This window comes from Leptopilina boulardi, unplaced genomic scaffold (assembly GCF_019393585.1).
Source record: "Leptopilina boulardi isolate dan_hultmark-lab unplaced genomic scaffold, ZJU_Lbou_2.1 LbouV2_218, whole genome shotgun sequence".
Taxonomy (NCBI): Eukaryota; Metazoa; Arthropoda; class Insecta; order Hymenoptera; family Figitidae; genus Leptopilina; species Leptopilina boulardi.
Window position 1 is genome coordinate 193015 of NW_026137772.1, and position 24067 is coordinate 217081.

At 29.0% G+C, this 24067-nt stretch overlaps 1 protein-coding gene across 7 annotated transcripts in view; it reads right to left on the reverse strand.

Annotated features, from left to right (window-relative positions):
• Positions 1 to 8499: 8499 nt before the first annotated feature.
• The window catches only part of LOC127279582 (homologous-pairing protein 2 homolog), a 261519-nt gene continuing 245951 nt past the window's right edge, over positions 8500 to 24067 (reverse strand). For 5 of the 7 annotated variants that reach the window (XM_051302020.1, XM_051302017.1, XM_051302018.1 and 2 more), the window contains exon 2: positions 18903 to 19750. In XM_051302020.1, the coding sequence (XP_051157977.1) occupies positions 19125 to 19733 (609 nt within the window). In that variant the 5' untranslated portion in view covers positions 19734 to 19750 and the 3' untranslated portion in view covers positions 18903 to 19124. Of the gene's footprint in view, positions 8856 to 9178; positions 9771 to 18902; positions 19751 to 24067 lie in introns of those variants that run through there. The other 2 variants (XM_051302014.1, XM_051302015.1) reach the window with 1 other exon arrangement.

Consider the following 24067-nt stretch of genomic DNA (forward strand, 5'->3'; position numbering starts at 1 on the left):
AACATATAACTAGTTTGAAAAGCTTTTAGTCACATAATTCTAACACCAAGATTTAGCCAGAATAGGATATAATTAATTTATTTAAATTAATTATCCAGTAGGGTTTTATAGAGATAAATCTATTGAAGTTTAATGTAAATATTAAAGTTTAACAATATATTGTTAAACCATGATGATTCATTGAAGTTTTTTTTTATATCAAGAATAGCAAAGATAGAACAGAGTTAGGAGAAACTAATCCTTAAAAGTTTTATAATATTGTTAAAATAATTTATTTCATATTTTTTTGTAGATTTTTAAAAACCACATAACAAATATTACAAACTCAATTTACAAGTGATATTATCACAAAATCAAGGTGTGTTCATATTTATTTTTATTTGTTTATAAATACCAAACTAATCTCAAAGTAAATTTTGTTCTGTTCAGAATTGAGAGAAATAATATACCCACAGTCGTTTTTAGAACAAAGAAGCTGTATCGTCAGATTAATTGTTTATTTAAGTAAAAATAATTAATTCTTTTATTTATTATTATTATTTTCTTTAGCATCAAATTCTTTGAAACGATAAACAATCAATTGTTTAAACAAGTAAAAGAATTTTGAAAAGTTAATAACAAAGGCTAAAAAGCTACATAATTATTGGAAAGATTCCTCTAATTTAGTTTGAAAAGCGACAAATAATTCAAAAATAAAAGAGAAGAATATAAATGTGGTGTATTCCAGGCCAAAGTGTAAGTCCATCTGCAATTGCATCTCCGATTTTTTTTTCTTTTAATACTAATTGAGACTAGCTTCCATGAATTTTTTCAAATTTTTTTAGCAAGCCATTTTCGAGTTATAGAATTTTGAAAATTGGGGAATTTTCATGTCTTTTAATTTTTGAATGCTCATAACTTCCTTAAAAATGCATCAATTTTGAAAGCCTTTTTTCAAAATGTTTGTTTTTAAACGTACTTTTAAAAAAAATCGAAATTTTTTTTAAACGATATTACTATCAAATTTTTGAGTTTTAATGATAAAAAGTGATTTTTCTCATTTGACGTACTGATCGATTTTTTCGAAAAAACTACTTCTTTTTACGAAACTTTTAAGCCTAGCCCGATAATGGGCAAACAATTTTTACAATATTTTCGAAATTTTTCAAAAATTTTTGAAATTTTTAAAAATTCTTTTGGTTTTTTTTAAACTACGTGTTACATCCCGATATAACAAATTCCTTTTAATTAATTATTAAATTCGCCTACAACTAGGCAACCAAAATTACATTAGTCATAATTATCATAAATATGGTATATATGAATGAGAATAAATATATGTAATAACTATATATACTATAATTATTAATACATGCGAATATAAGCATATGTCATTAAAATAATAAGTAATTCTTAAATATTATAATCAATGTATAATCTCTTACAGTATATAAAAGATTTTATTATCGATCAAGATTTAATAGACAAAAAAGGTTACAGTCGGTTAATTATCTACATTAATCTCGGTAAGAAACCGACTGTGACTATATGAATGACTAATCGTTAGTCGGTCTATTATCAAGTAATGATGTATGTGTATAAGATGCCGAAATTACAAACTAACTGCAGCCATATATCTTTAATGAATTTCGTAATTGTTTAAACAATCATCATTACATTACTTCAATAATATTAATTATATTATAATAATATTAAAAACATATATGTATATTAATTATTAATAGAATATCATATAAATCAATAATCAAATATTAATTAATAACTATCGATAAAATTCTAACAAATATAAAAGATAGTTTTATAATCAATAAACTAAATTCTTAATAAATTAATTAAGATATTATTATAATTCTATTAATAAATAATTTACGTGACTTTTGCGCTAAATGAAAATTGTACGTGATAATTGCGCTGTCTGCAAATTATACGTGACAATTCTACCCCAATGAACAAAGATCATGTAGTATATAAACCCTAGTTTTTCTATTGCAAAATGTCAATTGTTCAGACGAGTTTCTGCCCGAACGGTGTCTTTAATTCGGGCCTTCGATTTCGTAATTGTTTACCATTCATTGCTGTTAATCGTGAATTTCGTGAACTTCTTAATTTCTTAGAATTATTTAAAAGTTCATATTTTCATTGTATTTCTAAAAACAACATTTTAGTGTGAATTTAAACAATTCTTAATTGTCGTAAAATTCAAATTGTGAAGGTGTAATAAAAGCGAATTGTATCATTAATAATTACAACGCATCCAGAGACTCACTTCTGTAATCCTGGTTGCAGCTTGTTACATTACTGTATCGTCGCATCAATTGTAAGTACTTTTATAATTAACAAATGTTTATAATAAATTGTCAGTCATAAAAAGGAATATCTCTCTTAAATTATTTAACACAAAACCCTTAGTTTTGAGTTTATTCGTTTATTATGTAAAATATGCAAAATTAAAAAAAAATGTTCAAACAAAAGTTATACATCTTATTAAAATACATTTCTTATATTTAATTCATATTTTTTTAATTGTGCATATTTTATATGATGAACGAAAAAAACCATAAATTTTGGGACTTTTTTATGGTTTTCACCCTAAACTCATTTGCTTCTCAGAATCGATGTATTACTTAAATTGAATTAAAAGAGAATAAGAAATTATTTAATATTTTAATTATCCCCGGACTGAGAGCTTATGAATGCTTCAAAATTTTAAATTATTTTTATTTAAAAACTTACCTCAAATAATTATTCTATCTTGTTTAAAAACGCAGAAAATTTAAAGTTATAAGATAAATTTGTGTACATAATTCTATATCCTTAAAATTCCCGGTACAATAAAAAAATCCCGTACATTTACTGAATCAAATAATTTCCCGTACAATTCCCGCTGTTCACGCATTTCGCGGACGCTGGACACCTTGATAATTTTTTTATTAATATTTAAACATTTTTTTAAACAATTTAAGGGGGGTATGGTATTTAATTTTTTTATTGTTTTAAATGAATGTATAATATTTCAAGAATATTGTGTAAAAATTTCAAGTTGATCGGAAAAAAATTGACGAAGTTATGAGCATTTGAGCATTCAAGTGTCGGTTGTACCGCAGTCTGCGTTCTAGTATATTTTTAATTTAGTTTGTGTTTAACCTTTTGCGGACATTTTTAAATGTTTTCTGACGTCGTTGATGTGTATGTATAAGTTTCGGGGTCGCTGATTACGAATCTGAAGTCAGATTTCAAAAATTGCAAAATTTAAAATTGCGTTTTTCTCGAAATGACATTTTTGAAGTCCGTGTTCACGATATCTCAAAATCTACTGAACTAATCGTTCTGAAATTTGGCACAGTTCTTCTTGACTAAATTCCCCAGGTAATTACAAGAGCTTTTTTTAATAATTAATTATACAGTAAAAAATAGAACGATTTTTTTCAGCGAAAATCGAGTTTTTGGGTTTTAAGTGCTGCGAAAAATCGAAAAATTAAAAAAAAACTCTCGTAGTTATTTCGAAAAACATCTTCTTTAACGAAATTTTTATTCTTTTTAATTAGATGATTCTGTTGCGAGTTACGTTGAACACCGCAAATCCAATTTTTGTACGAGGCGCCTGAAGAGATTTACAGCCAATCGTTCAATTTGCAATATTTTTCAATGGGAATTTAGGAAAATATACTTCAAATATTGTATTAATATGTGGAAATTAAGTTAATAAAGTAACACACTTTATATCACCGAAAAAACTATTTAAAAAGTGCCTTTTTACACCGAATTAACCATACCCCCCTTAAATTGAAAAAACAAGGTCAAAAATGAAAAAAGCATTTCTTATTTTGTCAGACATTTTACCTTGTGATGTAATGATGTCAGTAACGTCGATCTTTGGAGCAAGATCAAACATATTCACTGGTATTGGGGTAAGATCAATATTTATGTATATTAGAGTAAAAATGAATTAATGAATTAATAACCGCTGAAAAACAATTATTAATGACATGATGCGTTCATCATTAATTTAATACAAACCAAAAGAAACGTTAATTATACACTAAACATTTAAAAGAAAAATAAACAAATGATATTTTGAAACATTATCAAATTGCTTGAATTAATTAATCTTACAATATATTTTTAAAAAATGCATTAAAATGAAGAAGGTAATTCTTAAAATCAGTAGAAAATCATTGGTAACAACCATGTATTTTCTGCGCTTATCTCAACATATGAGTGTTGTTGTTCTCATGAGAAATTAATATTTTGGAAGAAAAAAACTAAAAATTTCACTAATTGCTCTGTAATTTGGCTTCTTTATTGCCAATCGATTTGCTTACATTGCTTTTATATAAATAATTATTAACCTATTGTACTGAAAATATTCTTTTGAAATAAATCTTTTTCGCTTCCTAAACACGTGTTAATAAATGTACTATATATGTAATGTACACATGTTCTTTATAACGTAGTTTACAGAAAAAGTGAATCATTTTTACATGTTACTACCATAAGTTATTAAATATGAGACTCCGATTGTAAACTTTTGTAATATAGTTATTGTTTGTACTTTATTTAAAAACAATAAAATTTTATATAAAAAAATATTTTTAATATTTGTACAGTATGAAAAACATAATTAAAAGTCTTAAACCAAATAATGAATTTAGTACAATATTAATTTACAAATAAATTAAACACATATGAATAACTTCATATATATTACAATTAAATAAAACGTAACGTTAGCCTATATTCATAATTAATTCATTAATTACCCATAAAAAAAGTTTTGATTGCAATTACTCGCAAGTTGTTACTTTAGTGTTTTCAGAATAACTGATTACAAATATGATATTTGTTTCTAAAATTTCAAAATGGTGTTTAGGAAATAATATTTTAAAAAAATTTTATAAGGGGTCTTCCATAACCACGTGGCCAATTTAGGGGGAGGGGGGGTGTCATTAAAATGCTACTCTTGACCACGATAGGGGGGAGGGGTTTCACTTCGGGTCACGTGGCTTTGAGATTTTAGATCTCTTTTTGAATTTACGCGGACTAACCGCGCTCATGCGCATTGATATGATATAAATATAAAATTAAAAACAGTCTTTTAAGCTTCATGAAATCTAATTTTTAGTATCCTTTTAACCAAATGCATATTATGAGTCTTGTGTGTATCAGTGGCAATATAGAGGTCTGAGGTAACTGTAAAAAAACTAAATTGATTCCTTCAATTGGAAAGATTTTATTAATAATTTAGTAAAGTGATCACTTTTAGTGAAAAAAAGTAGTACCCGGTTGTGGGCACCCTAGGAGAATCCGCAAAAAAATGATAAAAAATAAAAGAAAACCATCATAATTGAAATGAAAATGATAATTGCTGAACAACACGGGATATTCCAATCACATTCCTGGAATATTTCATTCATTGGGAATATTTTAAAATAATATTCCATTTACATTCCAGGATCGAGCATAAAAATAACCAGTTTTTGAAATATTCTTTTGAAATGTTGCAAGAATATTTGGATATTTCATAGGATTACTTCAGGAATATTCAAATAAAAAATTATAAAAATATTATAATATGAATAATGCATCAATATTATTGAAAAAAATAAAAATTACATCATATTTTTCGAACTTACAAGAATATTCCAACATTAGAACATGAAATATAAATAACAATAATAATGACAAATAATTGTTAATTTGACATCATGTTCGTAATCAGCGACCCGAAAAACCCTGTTATTGCCATTTTCGTTAAAAATAATTACTTTTAAGAAAAGTTGACAGTTTAATTGACAAGTGCCAACGGCCAATTTGACATCATAATCGCAATGAAAACCGAAAACCCATATAACGTCAATTTTGTTAAATATAATTATTTTTTAGAAACTTCGACTGTTGCATTCACAGCTGTCAACTGTCAAATTGTCAATTCGACATAAAATTTATAATCAGCGATTTTGAAAACACCTAGTATGGTGTTTCATTAGTTTATACGTAATATCAATTTTTCTTCGGTGTTAAAAGATTAATTAAATATACGCGTTAATTGGAAAAAAGGGTACCCACAACCGGAACATTCACCTTTTTTTAAAAAACCAACAATTTATGTAGTTTTGATTTTTTGGTCAAATTCAAAATTAAACCACAAAATATAATGTAAACAGTTAACAAAAAAAATTGCATTCACCTTTTTTTAATAATTTACACCTATTTAACACACTTGGAAAAAAGTAAAAAATCACTTTTTCCTTCATTTTTTCAAGATATTTTTATTATGCTGTTTCTAAAAAAATGTGCGTATCGCTTCGGTATTAATACAAAAACAGTTTACTGTCAACATACAAGTTTGACCATATTCAGATCAGCAATATCTAACTGCTGCACGGTGGGTTTTAAGCGATTATTATGAAAAGTCAAAATAACCAAGATTTTTCTTTTGGGATGTTTTCTACAACAAAAAAGAAGATGTTTGCAACAAAAATGAAAATCATCCATCGGTTCCTTTTTGAGAAAATTGATTTTTTCTACAAAATCGGATGATTTCTCGCTTTTGAATAGTTTCACGCAAATAATGTTTAAAATTGCATATAATTATATATATATATATACTCTGTTCCTGGAGAGATTGATATTTTTCAGGACGAATTTGAGCCCTTTACGCGCAGAAAACTATAAAAGGAGGCGTATATTATTTTCCGTTTCAGCAAATAAGCTTTCTCTTTCAATTTCTTTTAAATTTGAAGAAACATGTTTATTGACAACTAAATTTTTTTTATCCATTTTAGGGTCGTTTAGATTTTATTTTATTTTGACGATTCCAACGATATAAATTTTTACGTCTTAATATTCAAATTTGCTTTAGGAAAAGTTATACAATTTCATGATTTACATATGTACAAACTCTAATCTTATAGTATTTACAAAAAAATATATACCGTTGTAATTGTTTTAACCTGTACATTGCAAATATAATATTTATATAATTATTTTTTTAAATTCCAACAATTTTTAATTTTGCAATGAAAAGCCATAAAACCATAAAAGACCCTTCCGACTGCCTTTTGGAGACCAGGCTCGCAGGTCACAAAAATTTTAAATATGTTTGCTTGATTTTAGTTTTAGGAAAAGCAACATATGTTACAATCCTTTTCATATCATTGGCTATGTTTTTCAGAAAAAAAATTTAGAAAACGCCTTCTTCACTTAAAAAGACACCCTCGTACAATAAGATGCGCAGAAAAATATCGATCTCTCCTGGAACAGAGTATATATATATATCTACCTATATTACAAAAAGATATCGCCGCCCTTGTGGATTGGGTAAACCGACATGTAACCGTATTGGGTTACGATTCGGTTACGTTTCGGTTACTTGTGAAAAATTGTCGTTAATCGACGAAATATGTTGTAAATAACTATTAGGAATGGTTAATAGACATTTAGAGGTCTTATTTATACAATAATAACAATAAATTAAGATATAATTACTCAATAATAAGTGTTTTAAGTGTACAATGCATACAGTTGTTGAGTTACCATATATGTATATTACCATCAGCGACAGCTGTGATACGCGCGTTAAACACTAGATGGCGTTGAAGATTACTTTGTGAATGAATTTCTAAAATCAAACACTTGAGTGTGAAATGTGTATGTGAATATAAGTTTTAAAAAAATAGATCGATTTATTAAAACAACTTTTTTCATTTCTACAAATATAAAAAAAAATTTTTCTCAATAAAAATTTTTTTTTTCTCAATGACATGAGAAAAATTAATTGTGACACAAAGAAATCTATTTTTCCCTAAAAAAATTCTTTTCTTAATAATAATTTTTTTTTCACAATAAAATGAAAAGATTAATTTTTACACAAACAAATTTTTTTCTTAATAAAAAATTTTATTTTTTCAATGAAATGAGAAAAAGTAATTGTGACACAAAAGAAACTTTTTTCCTCAATAAAATAAGAAATATTAATTTTGAAAAATAGTATATTACGATACGAGGCCAGAAAGTTGGATTTTCTGGCAGGCGAAATATATAGGGCCTCGGCTTCGCCTCGGCCCTATATATCCCCCGCCAGGGCATCCAAATATCTGGCCGTGTGTCGTATACTATTTTTCTGTATCCCCATCCGAAAGTACAATCAATAAATAATGTTAATTAATAAAATAGCGTTGTGTTCGTTTGTAGTTCTGTGGCCGATCGTGTTAGCCCGCTCTCGCAGGCACCTAGCGAAACATTTGGTGGAATGTGCTTGGACCATCCGCTTAACAGATTGCCCGCCCGACTTTTGCAAAGTCGAGGAAAAGCCGAGATCTTTGCTGGTCGGGGCGGGCATAAAAAATGCGTACTATATGTAAAATATCAACATAAAGTAATAAAATTCAAAAACTAAGGAAAAGTGTAAAAAGTATAGTAAAAAGTCAGAATTTTGTTTTAAATTTACTCATATAAAATCTTTATTTTTAATAATATTAATTTACATTGCGTCTAATTTTTTATTTGCATTATTCGTTTGTTTTTATTTTTCTCTTACTTTAAGAGATTTTATAAATTATTTTCTTTATTGCAATTACACGAAGTGACGTTAAAAACACAATTGTTAAACGTGCAATTTTCAAATTTCAAATCATGTTTTTTTAATGCTGAATTTATGTCATTGCGATTTTGGTTGTCCAAATTTTCAAAACTTTTTTCGCTTTTTGGTGGCTGCACTGTTGATTGATTTTTAAATTTCAATTTTATTCCCGGTTTGGCAGAAAACAATTTACTACTGCCATTGTTTTGATTTACAACTGGTAAAATTATTGGATTTCTGTTTGCTGTGGTAAACTCACTTATTACAGCTTTACCTGGAAAAAATGTTATAAAATGAAAAATTACATTTAAGTATATAAAAATAATAAAAAAATTTATTTATTTATTTTATTTATTTTATTTATTTTATTTATTTTATTTATTTTATTTATTTTATTTATTTTATTTATTTTATTTATTTTATTTATTTTATTTATTTTATTTATTTTATTTATTTTATTTATTTTATTTATTTTATTTATTTTATTTATTTTATTTATTTTATTTATTTTATTTATTTTATTTATTTTATTTATTTTATTTATTTTATTTATTTTATTTATTTTATTTATTTTATTTATTTTGTAAGTTTATTTACCTGAATCATCAGAGAAATCGTTCCAATTCAAATTACATTCAGATTCGAGAGGTTCGATGGTTACTTGCGCTTTATCCGATGGATTTGTTGTGGATTTTTGAATGATCCCATCAAAAATCAGTTGCCGGTTATGCATAGAATTTTCTAGGTAACCCTGTGCGATTAAATCGGATCGCCATCTTCCCAGTTGTTTAACCATTTGCATGTTTCCACCAGAATCAGAAAGAAGCGTCGCCGCTGAACGTCTGAAGCAGTGTCGAGTATATTTTTTCGCATTTGGCAGTTCTAAATAGAAAGCAATTTTTTCCGGCACTTCTCCTATTTTATGCCTTCCAATAACTTGGCGGAAACATTTACCATCTTGGTATCTGACGAAAAATCTATCGCTAAATTGTCCAGCTGGTCGCAATGCAACATAATTCTGAACTTTGACGTAGAAAAGTTTTCCAATAATGAATTGTACAGCGTAATCATTTTTGTTGCCAATGACTGACACTAAATATTTATCCTGCAAATCTTCAACATCGTCGACCTTCATGTTTGTTATTTCGGCACAGCGCAAGCAACCGCAAATTCCGAAGATAAGGATAATCTGAAAACATTAAAACCATGTAACTAAATTCTTAAACGTTCAAATGAACCAAATATTTTTTCGTTTAGATATTTTCAAAAATAATTGCACTTCAATAAGAAATAAAAAATAAATTCAATATTTATTAGGTAAATATTTATTATTTTTTTTAATATTCGAAGTAATATTTTGTAATAAAATTCAAACTTAAAAAACCAGCAAAAATGAATTATAATTATTATTATTATAACATCCAACAGGTGCAGTATTACATGGTGGCCATTGGTCAGGGAAAACCTGGAAGTCAGGGAAAAAAATTCGAGTCAGGGAAGTCCGGGAATTTTACAATTACTCAGGGAAAAGTCAGGGAATTTTTTAATAAGTCAGGGTTATTTTTGACAAATAAAAATTCTCTAATTTTTAGTGAGAAAATTCAAGAAAAAGAGGTCAGGAAAAATCAGAAAAAGGTCAGGGAAAAGTCAGGGAATTTTTTCGACTGAATCCGGAGCTTCGTTCATGAACTTAAGGATTTGATTCCATCGTAAAACTAGAGATTTCTTTGGCTTGTAACCCTTAGCATTTGCTTTTATGATACTCTTCATGTTTAGAAAATTGGTAATATTGATATTGTCCTTTGCACTTAATGTTTTCCGTAGCATACTCCACACACTCCACAATGTTGGCGGTTTTAATTTTTTCTTTAATTGTTCAAAATACACAATTAAATTGTTTTCTTCTGAGCTGGACAAGGAAGTTTTATTCTCTTCTCGCCATTTCTTATACGTGTTATAGACGAGCAAGTATCGATCGGAAGATTTTTTTGGTAACGTTTCACTATGCACGATAAGTTTTGCCTCACTATCGAAATTTCGCAAGATTTCATCCTCGTCTGAGGAACCTTCCGATGAAGAGTTTTCCATGCTGGAAGTTTTGCAAGTAACACTACAAATTAATACACTATCGAAATTTGCACGCGAGGAAGTCTTGTCTCTTAACAAAACATTACTTGAGTTTTGTTATCAAGCGTTGCTATACGGTTGCTATGATGGCCAGACTCAAAAATCTCGTAGCCAATCAGAGTGCGTATTGACTCGAGCCGGTCACAAAAGTCGCTCTTCCTGGTAGCAAATCCCACCAGGAACTTCGTACTTTCGGGGAGGGGAGACAGAAAAAAAAATTTTTTCTAAATAAAAAAATTTCTTTTCTCAATGAAAGGAGAATGATTAATTTTGACAGAAAAAAAAATTTTTGTTCCTAATAAAATTTTGTTTTTATTTGTACAAATGAAAAAAGTTGTTTTAATAAATCGATCTATTTTTTTAAAACTTATATTCACTTACACATTTGACACTCAAGTGTTTGATTTTAGAAATTCATTCACAAAGTAATGTTCAACGCCATCTAGTGTTTAACGCGCGTATCACAGCTGCCGCTGATGGTAATATACATATATGGTAACTCAACAACTGTATGCATTGTACACTCAAAACACTTATTATTGAGTAATTATATCTTAATTTATTGTTATTATTGTATAAATAAGACCTCTAAATGTCTATTAACCATTCCTAATAGTTATTTACAACATATTTCGTCGATTAACGACAATTTTTCACAAGTAACCGAAACGTAATCCAATACGGTTACAACTAGGTTTACCCAATCCGCCAGGGCGCCAACGCCGCCGCTGTTCCAAGACTCTGAATATAGCCGCAAGTCAAGAGAAGGGGGGGTAGAAGAAAAGGGTAGGGGGGACTTGAGGCTATATTCAGAGTCTTGAAACGATCTTAACCTTTAAATTTAGGGTTGGGGGACGGGAAAAGGAGGGGAAGAGAGGAGGGGGGATGGGAGTTGAAGCGCGAAGCCGCTGTTCAAAGACTCTGAATATAGCCGCAAGTCAAGAGAAGGGGGTAGAAGAGAAGGGGGGGACTTGCGGCTATATTCAGTCTTGAAACGATCTTAACCTTTAAATTTAGGGTGGGGGAGGGGAAGAGAGGAGGGGGGATGGGGGTTGGCGCGCGAAGCGCGCAGGGGGCGTAGCCCCCTAGTATATATATATAATTATATGCAATTTTAAACATTATTTGCTTGAAACTATTCAAAAGCGAGAAATTATGCGATTTTGTAGAAAAAATCAATTTTCTTAAAAAGGGACCGATGGATGATTTTCATTTTTATTGCAAATGTTACATCCCGAGCGAAAGGCGAGGTTGAATTTAATTTTAATTAATAAAATCAATTTTAAAATTTTGGAGGAATGGTAGGCTGATTAAGTCAAGTTGGTAAAGCTTGACCATTTATTTTTATGTGAGAACGTTTGTTCCTATCGATCCTACGGGGGTCGTCTTTTAATTTATTTTACTATTAAATAATTGCCTTGACACTTATCGTTGTTAATTTAAATATGAATTTAGGTATATGAGAATCTCAATGAAGAATTTTATTGATATAAATGTTGTATAATTTATTAATATAAATGAATCAAATCAAAATGTTACAATAATGTTTTATGTTAAAAGATGTTGTTACAAGAATTGTGAATTTTAAAATATAGTACTTACAATTACCTCTGTTTAGAGGGCAGAAACAAATATAAATTGACAAGTTGGCACTTGTCCTTGACGCTGTGAGTTTTTACAACTCCTGAAAAGGAACGGTTGAGACTTCCTCACAGTTTTTTAGTTCGTAAACTCCGAAATGCACACAAGTCACGTTTGCAAAATCGTTAAATTGAGAATACACTAATACGACGATTAACAATAAAATTTAATAAATGACAAGCTTACAAATCTGGCGATGATGATTACTTGCTCTAATACCGAACAACGAGTAAACATATACTGTTCGAGATGCAAGAGTTACAGTCGTAATAATTTTAAAGTAACCGAAGGGTCAAACTCACGATGGTAATTTCACGTTATGAAACGAACTATGAAATGATTCCGGAGCAAATGACAAATGACAATGCATTTGCATGGGTTTTTATACTAGAAAATCATCCTCAGTGGGAGTAAATAAGTTCAAAGATCACCCCATCTCCAAGCTTGACTCTTAGATCTTTCATAGAATTAAGACAATTCTCAGAACTTAGATGGACACCTGCATCCTGTATCGCATAGCGCAAGTATCGCTATTACATCGTCTACAAGCGTCTTCCAATAGTACTACGCTCGAAAACTGTGCTTGCGCCTCGCTAAAGCATACATGAGTCATAAGTCCATTCGTTGCTAGAGAGTATTGTGCGTAATAGTGTCAAATGGCATAGGTATAATTTCTAGGAATTGCCTACCAACAGGCTTTCGATATTCAAGTCAAAGGTTAGCCTATGCTATTTGATACAAGTGAGAAATTGAACATTGCATAGAATTTTATACTTTATGCAGCTGCAAAAACAATTCCTAAGAATTAGCCAAAGAATTGCGTGGAAATCATATTAGGAAAGTTTTTATATTGAGCATTATTCATACTTTTGAATAATAGCGTTTTGTAATCTTAAAATATTGAAAATATGAGGTTTGTTATTTTGATAATAATAGGTAATTGAATTTTATATAATATTGCAAAAAGAAATAATTAATTTTGAAGAATTAGGGCGAAAACTAGTATAGATAGTTTTCGCTCTTGTTCAACAACCACACGCGATTCCTCAGCATAGCCCTTCTGTAGCGGGAGGTCACCTTCGGTGATGCATCTACTCGCTATATCTATATTCACATATCCATGCCTGTACGCACTATATCTATATACATTGTTTGCTCGCGTCGAGTCATAGCATGCAGGCAGAGATATGCATATATATAGATATAGACACATGTAATGATATATATGAGTCAATGCTTCAATATAATATTAGAAATAATTATAATTTTAGATTATCAATTTTGAAAGATTGAGAGTAAAGCTTTGTTTACTATTATTTTTACTACTTATTATATGCGTATATAAATGAAATATATTTTAATATATTTTTAAAATTTTTGTTACTGGGATGTAACACAAACATCGGGTGTACTTCCGAAGTAGGGGTACCTCCGATTTTAATAAAACTTGGTATACTAACGTATTTTGGTGCGCTGATTACGAAAATGATAGTGAAAATTGGCGCAAATTTGATTATCATGGTAAAAACCATAAAAAACACCATAAAATAATGGTTTTTTACGATTATCTCGTAAAAAACAAAAAATTTCGAAAAAAGTTTTAGACAAAAGTTGTAGATCTCAAAAAAACACACATTTTATGTTTTATGCATTTTTTACCAAAAGTCATTATTTTTCGAGAAAAATCCAAAAAACGAAAAACACAATGATAATGAAAACATATACAGCAGTCATGGTTAGACATATTATTTGACTCGTATATAGTATCATATTCACTATTAGTCAGGATCTAACGAATTCCGCAAAATACTTTCGGCCATATCCACCCCCTCTCGCCAAGGTTTTTTTTAAAAAAAAAAGCGAGCAGTACCTTACGCGGCCGAAGGCCGTGTTTACTATTTTGCGTTTACCGCTGCTGTGGACTCCACCCCACAATTTCCGCAAATTACTTTCGGACACATCCACCCCCTCTCGCCAAGATTTCTTAAAAAGAGAAGCGAGCAGTACCTTACGCGGCCGAAGGCCGTGTTTAATATTTTGCATTTACCGCTGCTGTAGACTCCACCCCACAATTTCCGCAAATTACTTTCGGACCATTTTTCTCGAAAAATAATGACTTTTGGTAAAAAATGCATAAAACATGAAATGTGTGTTTTTTTGAGATCTACAACTTTTGTCTAAAACTTTTTTCGAAATTTTTTGTTTTTTACGAGATAATCGTAAAAAACCATGATTTTATGGTGTTTTTTATGGTTTTTACCATGATAATCAAATTTGCGCCAATTTTCACTATCATTTTCGTAATCAGCGTACCAAAATACGTTAGTATATCAAGTTTCATTAAGATCGAAGGTACCCCATACTATATACGAGTCAAATAATATGTCTAACCATGACTGCTGTATATGTTTTCATTATCATGGTGTTTTTCGTTTTTTGGATTTTTCTCGAAAAATAATGACTTTTGGTAAAAAATGCATAAAACATAAAATATGTGTTTTTTTGAGATCTACAACTTTTGTCTAAAACTTTTTTCGAAATTTTTTGTTTTTTACGAGATAATCGTAAAAAACCATGATTTTATGGTGTTTTTTATGGTTTTTACCATGATAATCAAATTTGCGCCAATTTTCACTATCATTTTCGTAATCAGCGCACCAAAATACGTTAGTATACCAAGTTTTATTAAAATCGGAGGTACCCCTACTTCGGAAGTATATCCCAAACATCTTCTTTTTTGTTGTAGAAAATATCCCAAAAGAAAAATCTTGGTTATTTTGACTTTTCATAATAATCGCTTAAAACCCACCGTGACCGACTTGTATCTTCCGTAGTTAGCGAACCGCAATTTTGCGAATGTTGCGGCTTCGATAATAATCATTGTCACAACCTCCTAAAGCTAATAAATCGTGCTAAAATCTTATTGAATGGTAAACAGACAGGTGCAGACAGTGCGGTGTTACGAAACAAGCGCTAATTTCATTTCAAAATCATTAATTAATTATTCATGAAAATGTATTATTATATTATCCTAATTTTATCGCAAAGTATTTATATTATTGTTGCAAAAGAATTGTTAAATTTTAGATTATTAAAAATTAAATTTAAAATAGAAATTAAAATAATATTTCTGCAGCCATGGGTGGGAGTCCTCATTGAACGCGGTGAGTGAAGGCTCCCCGCGCGTCCCTCAACATTGCGTGAGAAAGAAAGAAGATTGTATGTAACGGCGAAGCGTTCTCTCTCAGACACTGTTCTCGCGAGTACTACGTTCTCTCTCCGTCGCATGGCCTTCTTTCTCGCTCTAACGACTAGTACGCGTCTCTCTTGCTCTTACGCTGTCGAATGCATAGTGGATGCTTACTCTCTCGCACTCAATAGGTATTACGACCACAATACACACACTAGTATGGCTGGGGACGTCTATGCTGTACGCTATGGCAACAATACACTTATGCTTTCTTACTCACAGCGTATCCTTCCTTGACCCTCTGTATCTCTCAAGCCTACAAGCTATGCCTGCCATTGCTTTACTATAATGTGCTTTTTATATCTATATGCAACTGATCAATTCCAGATCAATATTGAGACAATTGATCTAAAGACTGGAATTGCAACAACATCCAAAATACTACAAGATAGAATGGAATTCCCATTTACTTGGAAATGTCCATTATCCTAAATTACATTAACCTTTTATATGAGAGGGTAAATTCTAAAATTTTAAAGATTAAATAAAATATAAAATTATTATTCGAAATAATAATTGGAAATAATTTCATTTTGAAATAACTTTATTATTTCAACACTATGGCACTAAACCGATTTCATTGAATTTGCAAATTCAGCAAAATTGGCATGGTAACAGGCCCCACCTTCCCTTTCCATCTACAATTTCGAAATTCAAAATCAGCAAAATTTCCCACCAGGTGACCTAAGCAGAACTGTAGAGGCATCTCCAGCCCCTAAATTATTGTTCAGTACGGTTTCCGCGAGCATCGAAGTTCCAACTCTATTTGGAACTGCCCGGATTAAAAAGCCTAAGAATTTTTAACTCTAATTAATTTTCGTTTTCTATATTTTTGTTGAAAGACCAGCCGGGTGCGGAGTGCCCGCGTCTGCTTTTGCAATTGACGGCTTAACGAATTAGAGTAAGACAGAGTGGATTTGTCTGTCTCTGTTTAAAAATTGTTCGCGCAATAAAAGAACATACTCGAGTGATTGTGTGAGGACGATTTTCAAAATTTATGTTTTTGCCCATCGGGAAGTAATTGCCGACGGTAGAATAAGAATGCGGAACGGTAAGTACTCAGTAACGTTCCGGGGTAATTTATATTTTTTGTAACTCCATCCTTCTTTGTAAGAGAGAGTGGAATACATTTGTCATCAGTATTTTAAATGATAAAATTAATAATTCTTTTAATTCTTTCTTCTCTTTATTTCTTGTTCCCTCTATTCTAATAATAACAAGTTATAAAAAGAAAGTCGCAGTTTTTTTTCTATCTCATCTTGAAAAATATCAGCAATTAGGACGAAACGAACCCATAAATTAAAACAAGGCCCTTCAGGCTTTGGCAGTTTGGACCTCCAAGAACCTCTGAAATTTGGGCCATCTCAAAAGCCCGATGTATTGTTCTAAATATTTTTAATAATAATTATTTCAAAACAAATAATTTCTTCGGTTCGCAACAGCTGAAGTGATATTTTACACGCCGCAAAAATAAAAACTTTTTTAAGAGTTTCAAATGAAATTTAAGCATTTTTGCACTTTTAACTTATAAAACTAATTGTCAAATAAATATTTTGTTCTCACACTGTACATAAATGTTACTTTGTATATAATGTATCAAAATAATATGATACCCAAAGTTTTAATTTAAAATAATAGAGATCTTAATATATCTTATAATTGCAATAATATAATAAATGTAAAAATTAGTTTGTATTTGTAATAATTTGTATTTTACTTAATTTGAGAAAAGGAAGAAAGTAGGAGTTTTTGGTGCTTTTCTGTAAGGAATATTTGTCAGAAACAAAAGTTGGTCGTGTCACGGGCCTTTTGGTGGTTCTTCTACTAGGTTTTCACCTCTGAAGGAGGAAAACAATTTGTATTATACTTAAATAAAGAGAAGGAAAAAAGTATGATTTTTTCTGTGGTTTAATAAGGAATATTTGTCAGAAACGAAAGTTGGTCGTGTCACCGGTTTTCTCGTGTTTTCAGGGTTCCGTACTCGGTTCAGAAACCTATTAATAACAATTTTTTGAAATCGTGTACCCCACCCCCTGGCGACCACACAAATTTATCTGGAGGGCTGAAATTTAGTACACATATGTATTTTCACGTGTAGATTACACGAAAAATATAGCGAACTTGATTGGAATTGATTAACATAGCGTTGTCAAGGAAAAACTATGAATTTTTTCAGAAAAATGACTATGACCCCCCCTAGCAGCCACATCTTTTGACATAAAGAGATCAAATTTGGTACACATATGTATTTTTACGTAAAAATTACATAAAAAATATAGCACACTTGATTCGAATCGATTTACATATCGTTGTCAAGGAAAAATCAAAAATTAAAAAAAAAACGATTTTATCCCCTTTGCACACACATTATTCAATCCAGACAGTTCATATTTGGTGAATAAATGTATTTTTGCGTGAAAATTACAGGGAAAAAGATGTGAGCACGATTGGAGTTAATGATTAATTTTTTTCAAATTTTTAAAGAAAAATGGTAATTTTAAGGAAAGAAATGTATTTTTCGACCAAAAACTAAGAAAATTTTATCTAAAGTAATTCAAATTTATATATTCTTCCGTATTTTTACATGTAGATTACAAAAAAATATAGCGAGGACGATTGGAGTTGATAGCCCTAATGCTGTCAGGAAAAAACTGATAATAATAGAAAAAACCATGAGATTTCTTCCAAAAACGATGAAAATTTTATCTAATTGGCTTAAATTCTAATCTAAAAAAAATTCATTTTCACGCATTTTTATGTGTAGATTATAGAAATAATTTAACAAATATGATAAGAAGTTGTTTCAATTAAGTTCTTTTTCGAAAAAGAAAATTTTTTTGAAAAAAGTGGATTTTTCCCATAAGTAAAAAGATTTGGTATGATCATATTTTATTTTATAATAAAAAAATCCTGAAATAAGCTCTCAAAAAAATGCTTTAACACCAGACTACCCCCTTAATTTTATTCAAAAATTGTTGCGCCACAATGGTTTTTTCAATAATTAATTAATATCCTAGAACTTTTTTGCAACTTTTAAGGTACAACATTGTTCACATTTAATATAGGAATGAGGTGGAAAAATAAAATTTTTGATCAAAGCAACCAAATTGTTATTAATAATTCATAACTGTTAAATTTTTATTGAATTCCATAACTATTATTCACTGGGTGTGCAATGTAGGTATTAAAAATAATTTTAAAAAATAGTTTCCTCTTTTTTTGAAACTCATGATGTTAATATCGTTAACCTACGCTTTTAATAATTATTAAAAGAGTAGGTCAGAAACAGAATTCAAATAGAAATAATTTTAATTCTTTTTAATTTTGTCCTTCTCAGTTATTAGGCTTTTAGTTGTTATTACAGCCATGGGTTTGATATAATAACTAATTAATAAAAAAAATAAGGATTTATAGCTAAAATTATGTCAAATTTAAAAATTATAACAATTTTCCTTAATTTTTTAAAATGACGAAATTGAAAATAAAGCATACATAGTATTTAAGATAAATTAATATGAAGAACCATCACAAGACTTTTTCGATGATTCCAATTTCCTCATATAATTCAATTTTACTGCCAGGATAATTTTCTCGGATACAGTCTAATATTTCTGTAACAATTCGTTTCCTTTTCGAATATTCACGTTTACAAATGATTAAAGCATTTTCAATTTTTCTTTTTGTCTCTGTCAAGTCTTCAGACCCTGAAGCTTCCATGAGGTTATTTAATTTTTGAGTTAAATTATCAACTATGTGTTTTCTTTCTAGTTGTTGCATTCGTGCCTCTTCAAGTGTGATACTAGATTTTAAACCTGCAAGACTAGCCTCAATTGTGCGAACTTCTTTCTCCAGTGACTGCTGTCTAGATTCAAGTTCGTTAGCATGAGAGTGAAGTTCTTTATCAATACGCAACAATTCATCAGCATTACGACTTAATTCTTGTGCAGGACAATAAACTTTTTGCTTTCCATATACTTTTTCAACTAATTTCCCTTCATGAACCAATTGATCAAAAGCCTTTTGCACAACAGATTTTCCTAATTCATTACGAAGATTCACAACAACATCATTTGTGCTAAAAGGTCTGTTTTGAGTTTTCATAAATTTGTATACTATTTCCTTTGACATTTTCATGTATGAGCGATTACAATCTGTAAAGTGATAATCATACACATGTATTTATAAAGATGGTGAAATTTATAAAGAAAGCAATTACAATTATATTTTAATATTTAGAGATTTAAAAATCTACTTTCTCAACTGCAAATATTTATGCTAACAGTTAAAAAAGCCTTGGTGAGGCTGAAACGGATTTAAATGAAAATTGCTTGTACTCTAAAATTTCTTGTAGATTTTGTATCTTTGAGGTTCCTAGAGTATTTTTAAACAAAAAAAAATTACCGCTCTTTTCGAGAAAAATAAATTTTAAAAATTTTTGATTGTTAACACAGCCTCACAAAAAATGTATCATGTACGGCTAACCCGAGTTCCCTACCGCATGTATTTTGGTGCGCTGAACACGAATCTTAGGTCATATTTGCTTCATCACGTCTGGATTTTTTTCTAACCTCATAAAATATGTCAAATTTTATGTAAATTTAAATTTTTAAAAAATTGGTTGGATTCACATAAAACTTGTTCCATGAAAGTTTTTGGGGTTGTTGATTACGAATATAAAGTCAAATTTTCAAAATTCAAAATGATGAATTCAATATGACGAAACTGAAACATATTATGGTGTTAGAGGTTTGAAAGTTTTCTGAATACTGAGGATATTTTGACATTTGAGTTTAGAGATAACATGTGTTTTTTTTTGTAATTATATGGTTTTAAAAAGTCGTAAAAATTTGAGAAAGGCATAGGGAAAAGAAAAGTTGTAAAAAAGAAGAATGTATAAAGAAGAATTTGTTTTATTTTATTTGAGGAGCTGGGAGGAACAACTCGCCGAGCGCTCGGCTGGACGCTCTAAAGCCAGTCAAACGACCCAAAATGTTCGAAAAATTGAAATTCGGAATTTTGATATTTAAAACGTATTACCCTGTTTGATATAAAAAGGCGCATCTTTTTTTCCTTTGACTTTTTTTCATAGGACCAAAACCGTGGATATTAAATGTAAAAAACTGAAAAAAATTTTTTCACGAATTTCATTACATTTTTAAACTTAAATCGTCGTATCTTTGACAAATGTTAATGAAATCACATGCCATTTTGTATACACACTTATTAGTGTACATAGAAGACGATAGCTTAATAAAAAATTAAAGAATTATTTATTTTTTTAATAATAATTAATTATAAATAGTGAACGGTCGGTAATCGCGTTTTCTAACCTTTGACGAAAAAATGTCTGTGGGGAACTTTAAAATTAAAACAACTTCCAGTGAGACATTTGTTTATCATAATATGAAGAAGTTTTCTGGAAAATTCCAAGTCGATTCATTAATAAGTTTTGAAAATATAAGTGTTTTTTCAAAAAGCGGCGACGCGCTAGCTAGACGTCACGCGGAGCGAATCATTGACAGTCGTATTATTAAGACCTTACTTTTTGAATATGAAATAAAATAGGTAAGTTTAAATAGATCAATTAATATTATTTCGTTTTATTATAAAATAGGAAATTTAAGAAGTATATCATTTAAAATAGGGTATGTTTGTACTAATGTTGTGTTGTCCTTGAGCTGACCTTAAATGTAAACAAACGTTTTTAACTGTGCATTTTTCATTTTACGTGTCATTTTAACTTATTTATTAGAAGAAAATAAAATATAATAAAAATAATACATAATAATAAAATAATAATAAAATAAAATAAATAATAATAAAATAAAAATAGAACTTTTAAAATTTTTTAAACTAAAATGTGTGAAAGTGAGGGTGTAACAGTCGGTAGTAAGTTTAAAACTTTATTTGATTGTAATAAATTTTATTTTCTTAAGTACAAAAATTTCGTGTTTTATAATTTAAAAACATTATGAAATAATGTTATTTATTTATTTAGTTTTCTTTCTTTCTATTATATTATTTTTAATACTTGCTAAATGTCTTTTTATTTTTCTAGCAGTTTTTATCCAACCACTGTCGTTTCGAGTTCGTTTCCTACCGACTGTAACACCCTCACTTTCACACCCTATTTTAAATGATATACTTCTTAAATTTCCTATTTTATAATAAAACGAAATAATATTAATTGATCTATTTAAACTTACCTATTTTATTTCATATTCAAAAAGTAAGGTATTAATAATACGACTGTCAATGATTCGCTCCGCGTGACGTCTAGCTAGCGCGTCGCCGCTTTTTGAAAAAACACTTATATTTTCAAAACTTATTAATGAATCGACTTGGAATTTTCCAGAAAACTTCTTCATATTATGATAAACAAATGTCTCACTGGAAGTTGTTTTAATTTTAAAGTTCCCCACAGACATTTTTTCGTCAAAGGTTAGAAAACGCGATTACCGACCGTTCACTATTTACAGTGCCGCTCAGCAGATTTTGCCCACCTTTGAGAATTTTACGCTTGGCGAAAAGTTTTATATTTCGGTTGCTAATAAAGATATAATAATGAGTGAGGACTTTTTTGAAAGCTTATATCTTCTACTTTTATGATATCTGAAACAGACATTAAAAAAAAAAATTTTTTATTGTTTAATTGCTCAAAATAAAAATCCAAAATTTTCGTTTTTTTTTGTAATTTTAAAATCGCTGCAGTTTTTAAACCAGTCATCACATTTTAATCGTTGATAAGCCATTTGAAAGCTAATTTTATCACCTTTAAAATGATTCCTTGTAAACTTTAATACGATAATTTGTAACAAAGATATGGACAATTGTTTAAAAAAACTGCACTTTTTTCAACTAGTCATAACTCAAGAACGATTAATTTTTGAAAAAAATTGTTGAGGAGAAAAATGTGCCTTTTTATGTATAGAATTAGAAAAAAAATATTTAGACATAAAAAAAAAAAATTTTTTTTTTTTGACATATTTTGATTTTTTTGAAAATCAGCACTTTTTGTAATTAGTAATAAGTCGAGAACGATTAGCTTTAGAAAAAAATTTTCAGGATAAAAATGCCTATTTTTATATATAGAATGAGAAAAAAAATATTTCGAATTACAAAAAAAAAAAAATTTTTTTTACATATTTTGAGTTTTTTTGAAAAACAAAATTTTTTAAATTACTAATAAGTCGAGAACGGTTAGCTTTTGAAAAAAATTATTAATATAAAAAATGTGTATTTTTATGTTTAGAATTGAGAAAAAAATATTACGAATTTTTTTCTAAAGCTAACCGTTCTCGACTTATTACTAATTACAAAAAATGCTGATTTTCAAAAAAACCAAAATATGTCAAAAAAAAAAAAAATTTTTTTTTATGTCTAAATATTTTTTTTCTAATTCTATACATAAAAAGGCACATTTTTCTCCTCAACAATTTTTTTCAAAAATCAATCGTTCTTGAGTTATGACCAGTTGAAAAAAAGTGCAGTTTTTTTAAACAATTGTCCATATCTTTGTTACAAATTATCGTATTAAAGTTTACAAGGAATCATTTTAAAGGTGATAAAATTAGCTTTCAAATGGCTTATCAACGATTAAAATGTGATGACTGGTTTAAAAACTGCAGCGATTTTAAAATTACAAAAAAAAACGAAAATTTTGGATTTTTATTTTGAGCAATTAAACAATAAAAAAATTTTTTTTTTAATGTCTGTTTTAGATATCATAAAAGTAGAAGATATAAGCTTTCAAAAAAGTCCTCATTCATTATTATATCTTTATTAGCAACCGAAATATAAAACTTTTCGCCAAGCGTAAAATTCTCAAAGGTGGGCAAAATCTGCTGAGCGGCACTGTATAATTAATTATTATTAAAAAAATAAATAATTCTTTAATTTTTTATTAAGCTATCGTCTTCTATGTACACTAATAAGTGTGTATACAAAATGGCAAGTGATTTCATTAACATTTGTCAAAGATACGACGATTTAAGTTTAAAAATGTAATGAAATTCGTGAAAAAATTTTTTTCAGTTTTTTACATTTAATATCCACGGTTTTGGTCCTATGAAAAAAAGTCAAAGGAAAAAAAGATGCGCCTTTTTATATCAAACAGGGTAATACGTTTTAAATATCAAAATTCCGAATTTCAATTTTTCGAACATTTTGGGTCGTTTGACTGGCTTTAGAGCGCCCAGCCGAGCGCTCGGCGAGTTGTTCCTCCCAGCTCCTCATTTGCTTATATGTCGTAGGCAACTAGACATTAAAAATGACCAAAAAATTAAATTTTTATTTGAAGAGTAAAACTATTCTAAAAATGAGTTCATTTTAACAAATGACCTTTTATTGCAATTTCTTTCTCCAAAGTTTTATTCTGTCCGATTAAGGGTGGCTTTTACGATAAAAAAAAATTTAGAGGGTGCTGGATAAGTTATGAATTTGTTTTTTAGATAGTCGAGCAAAAATAC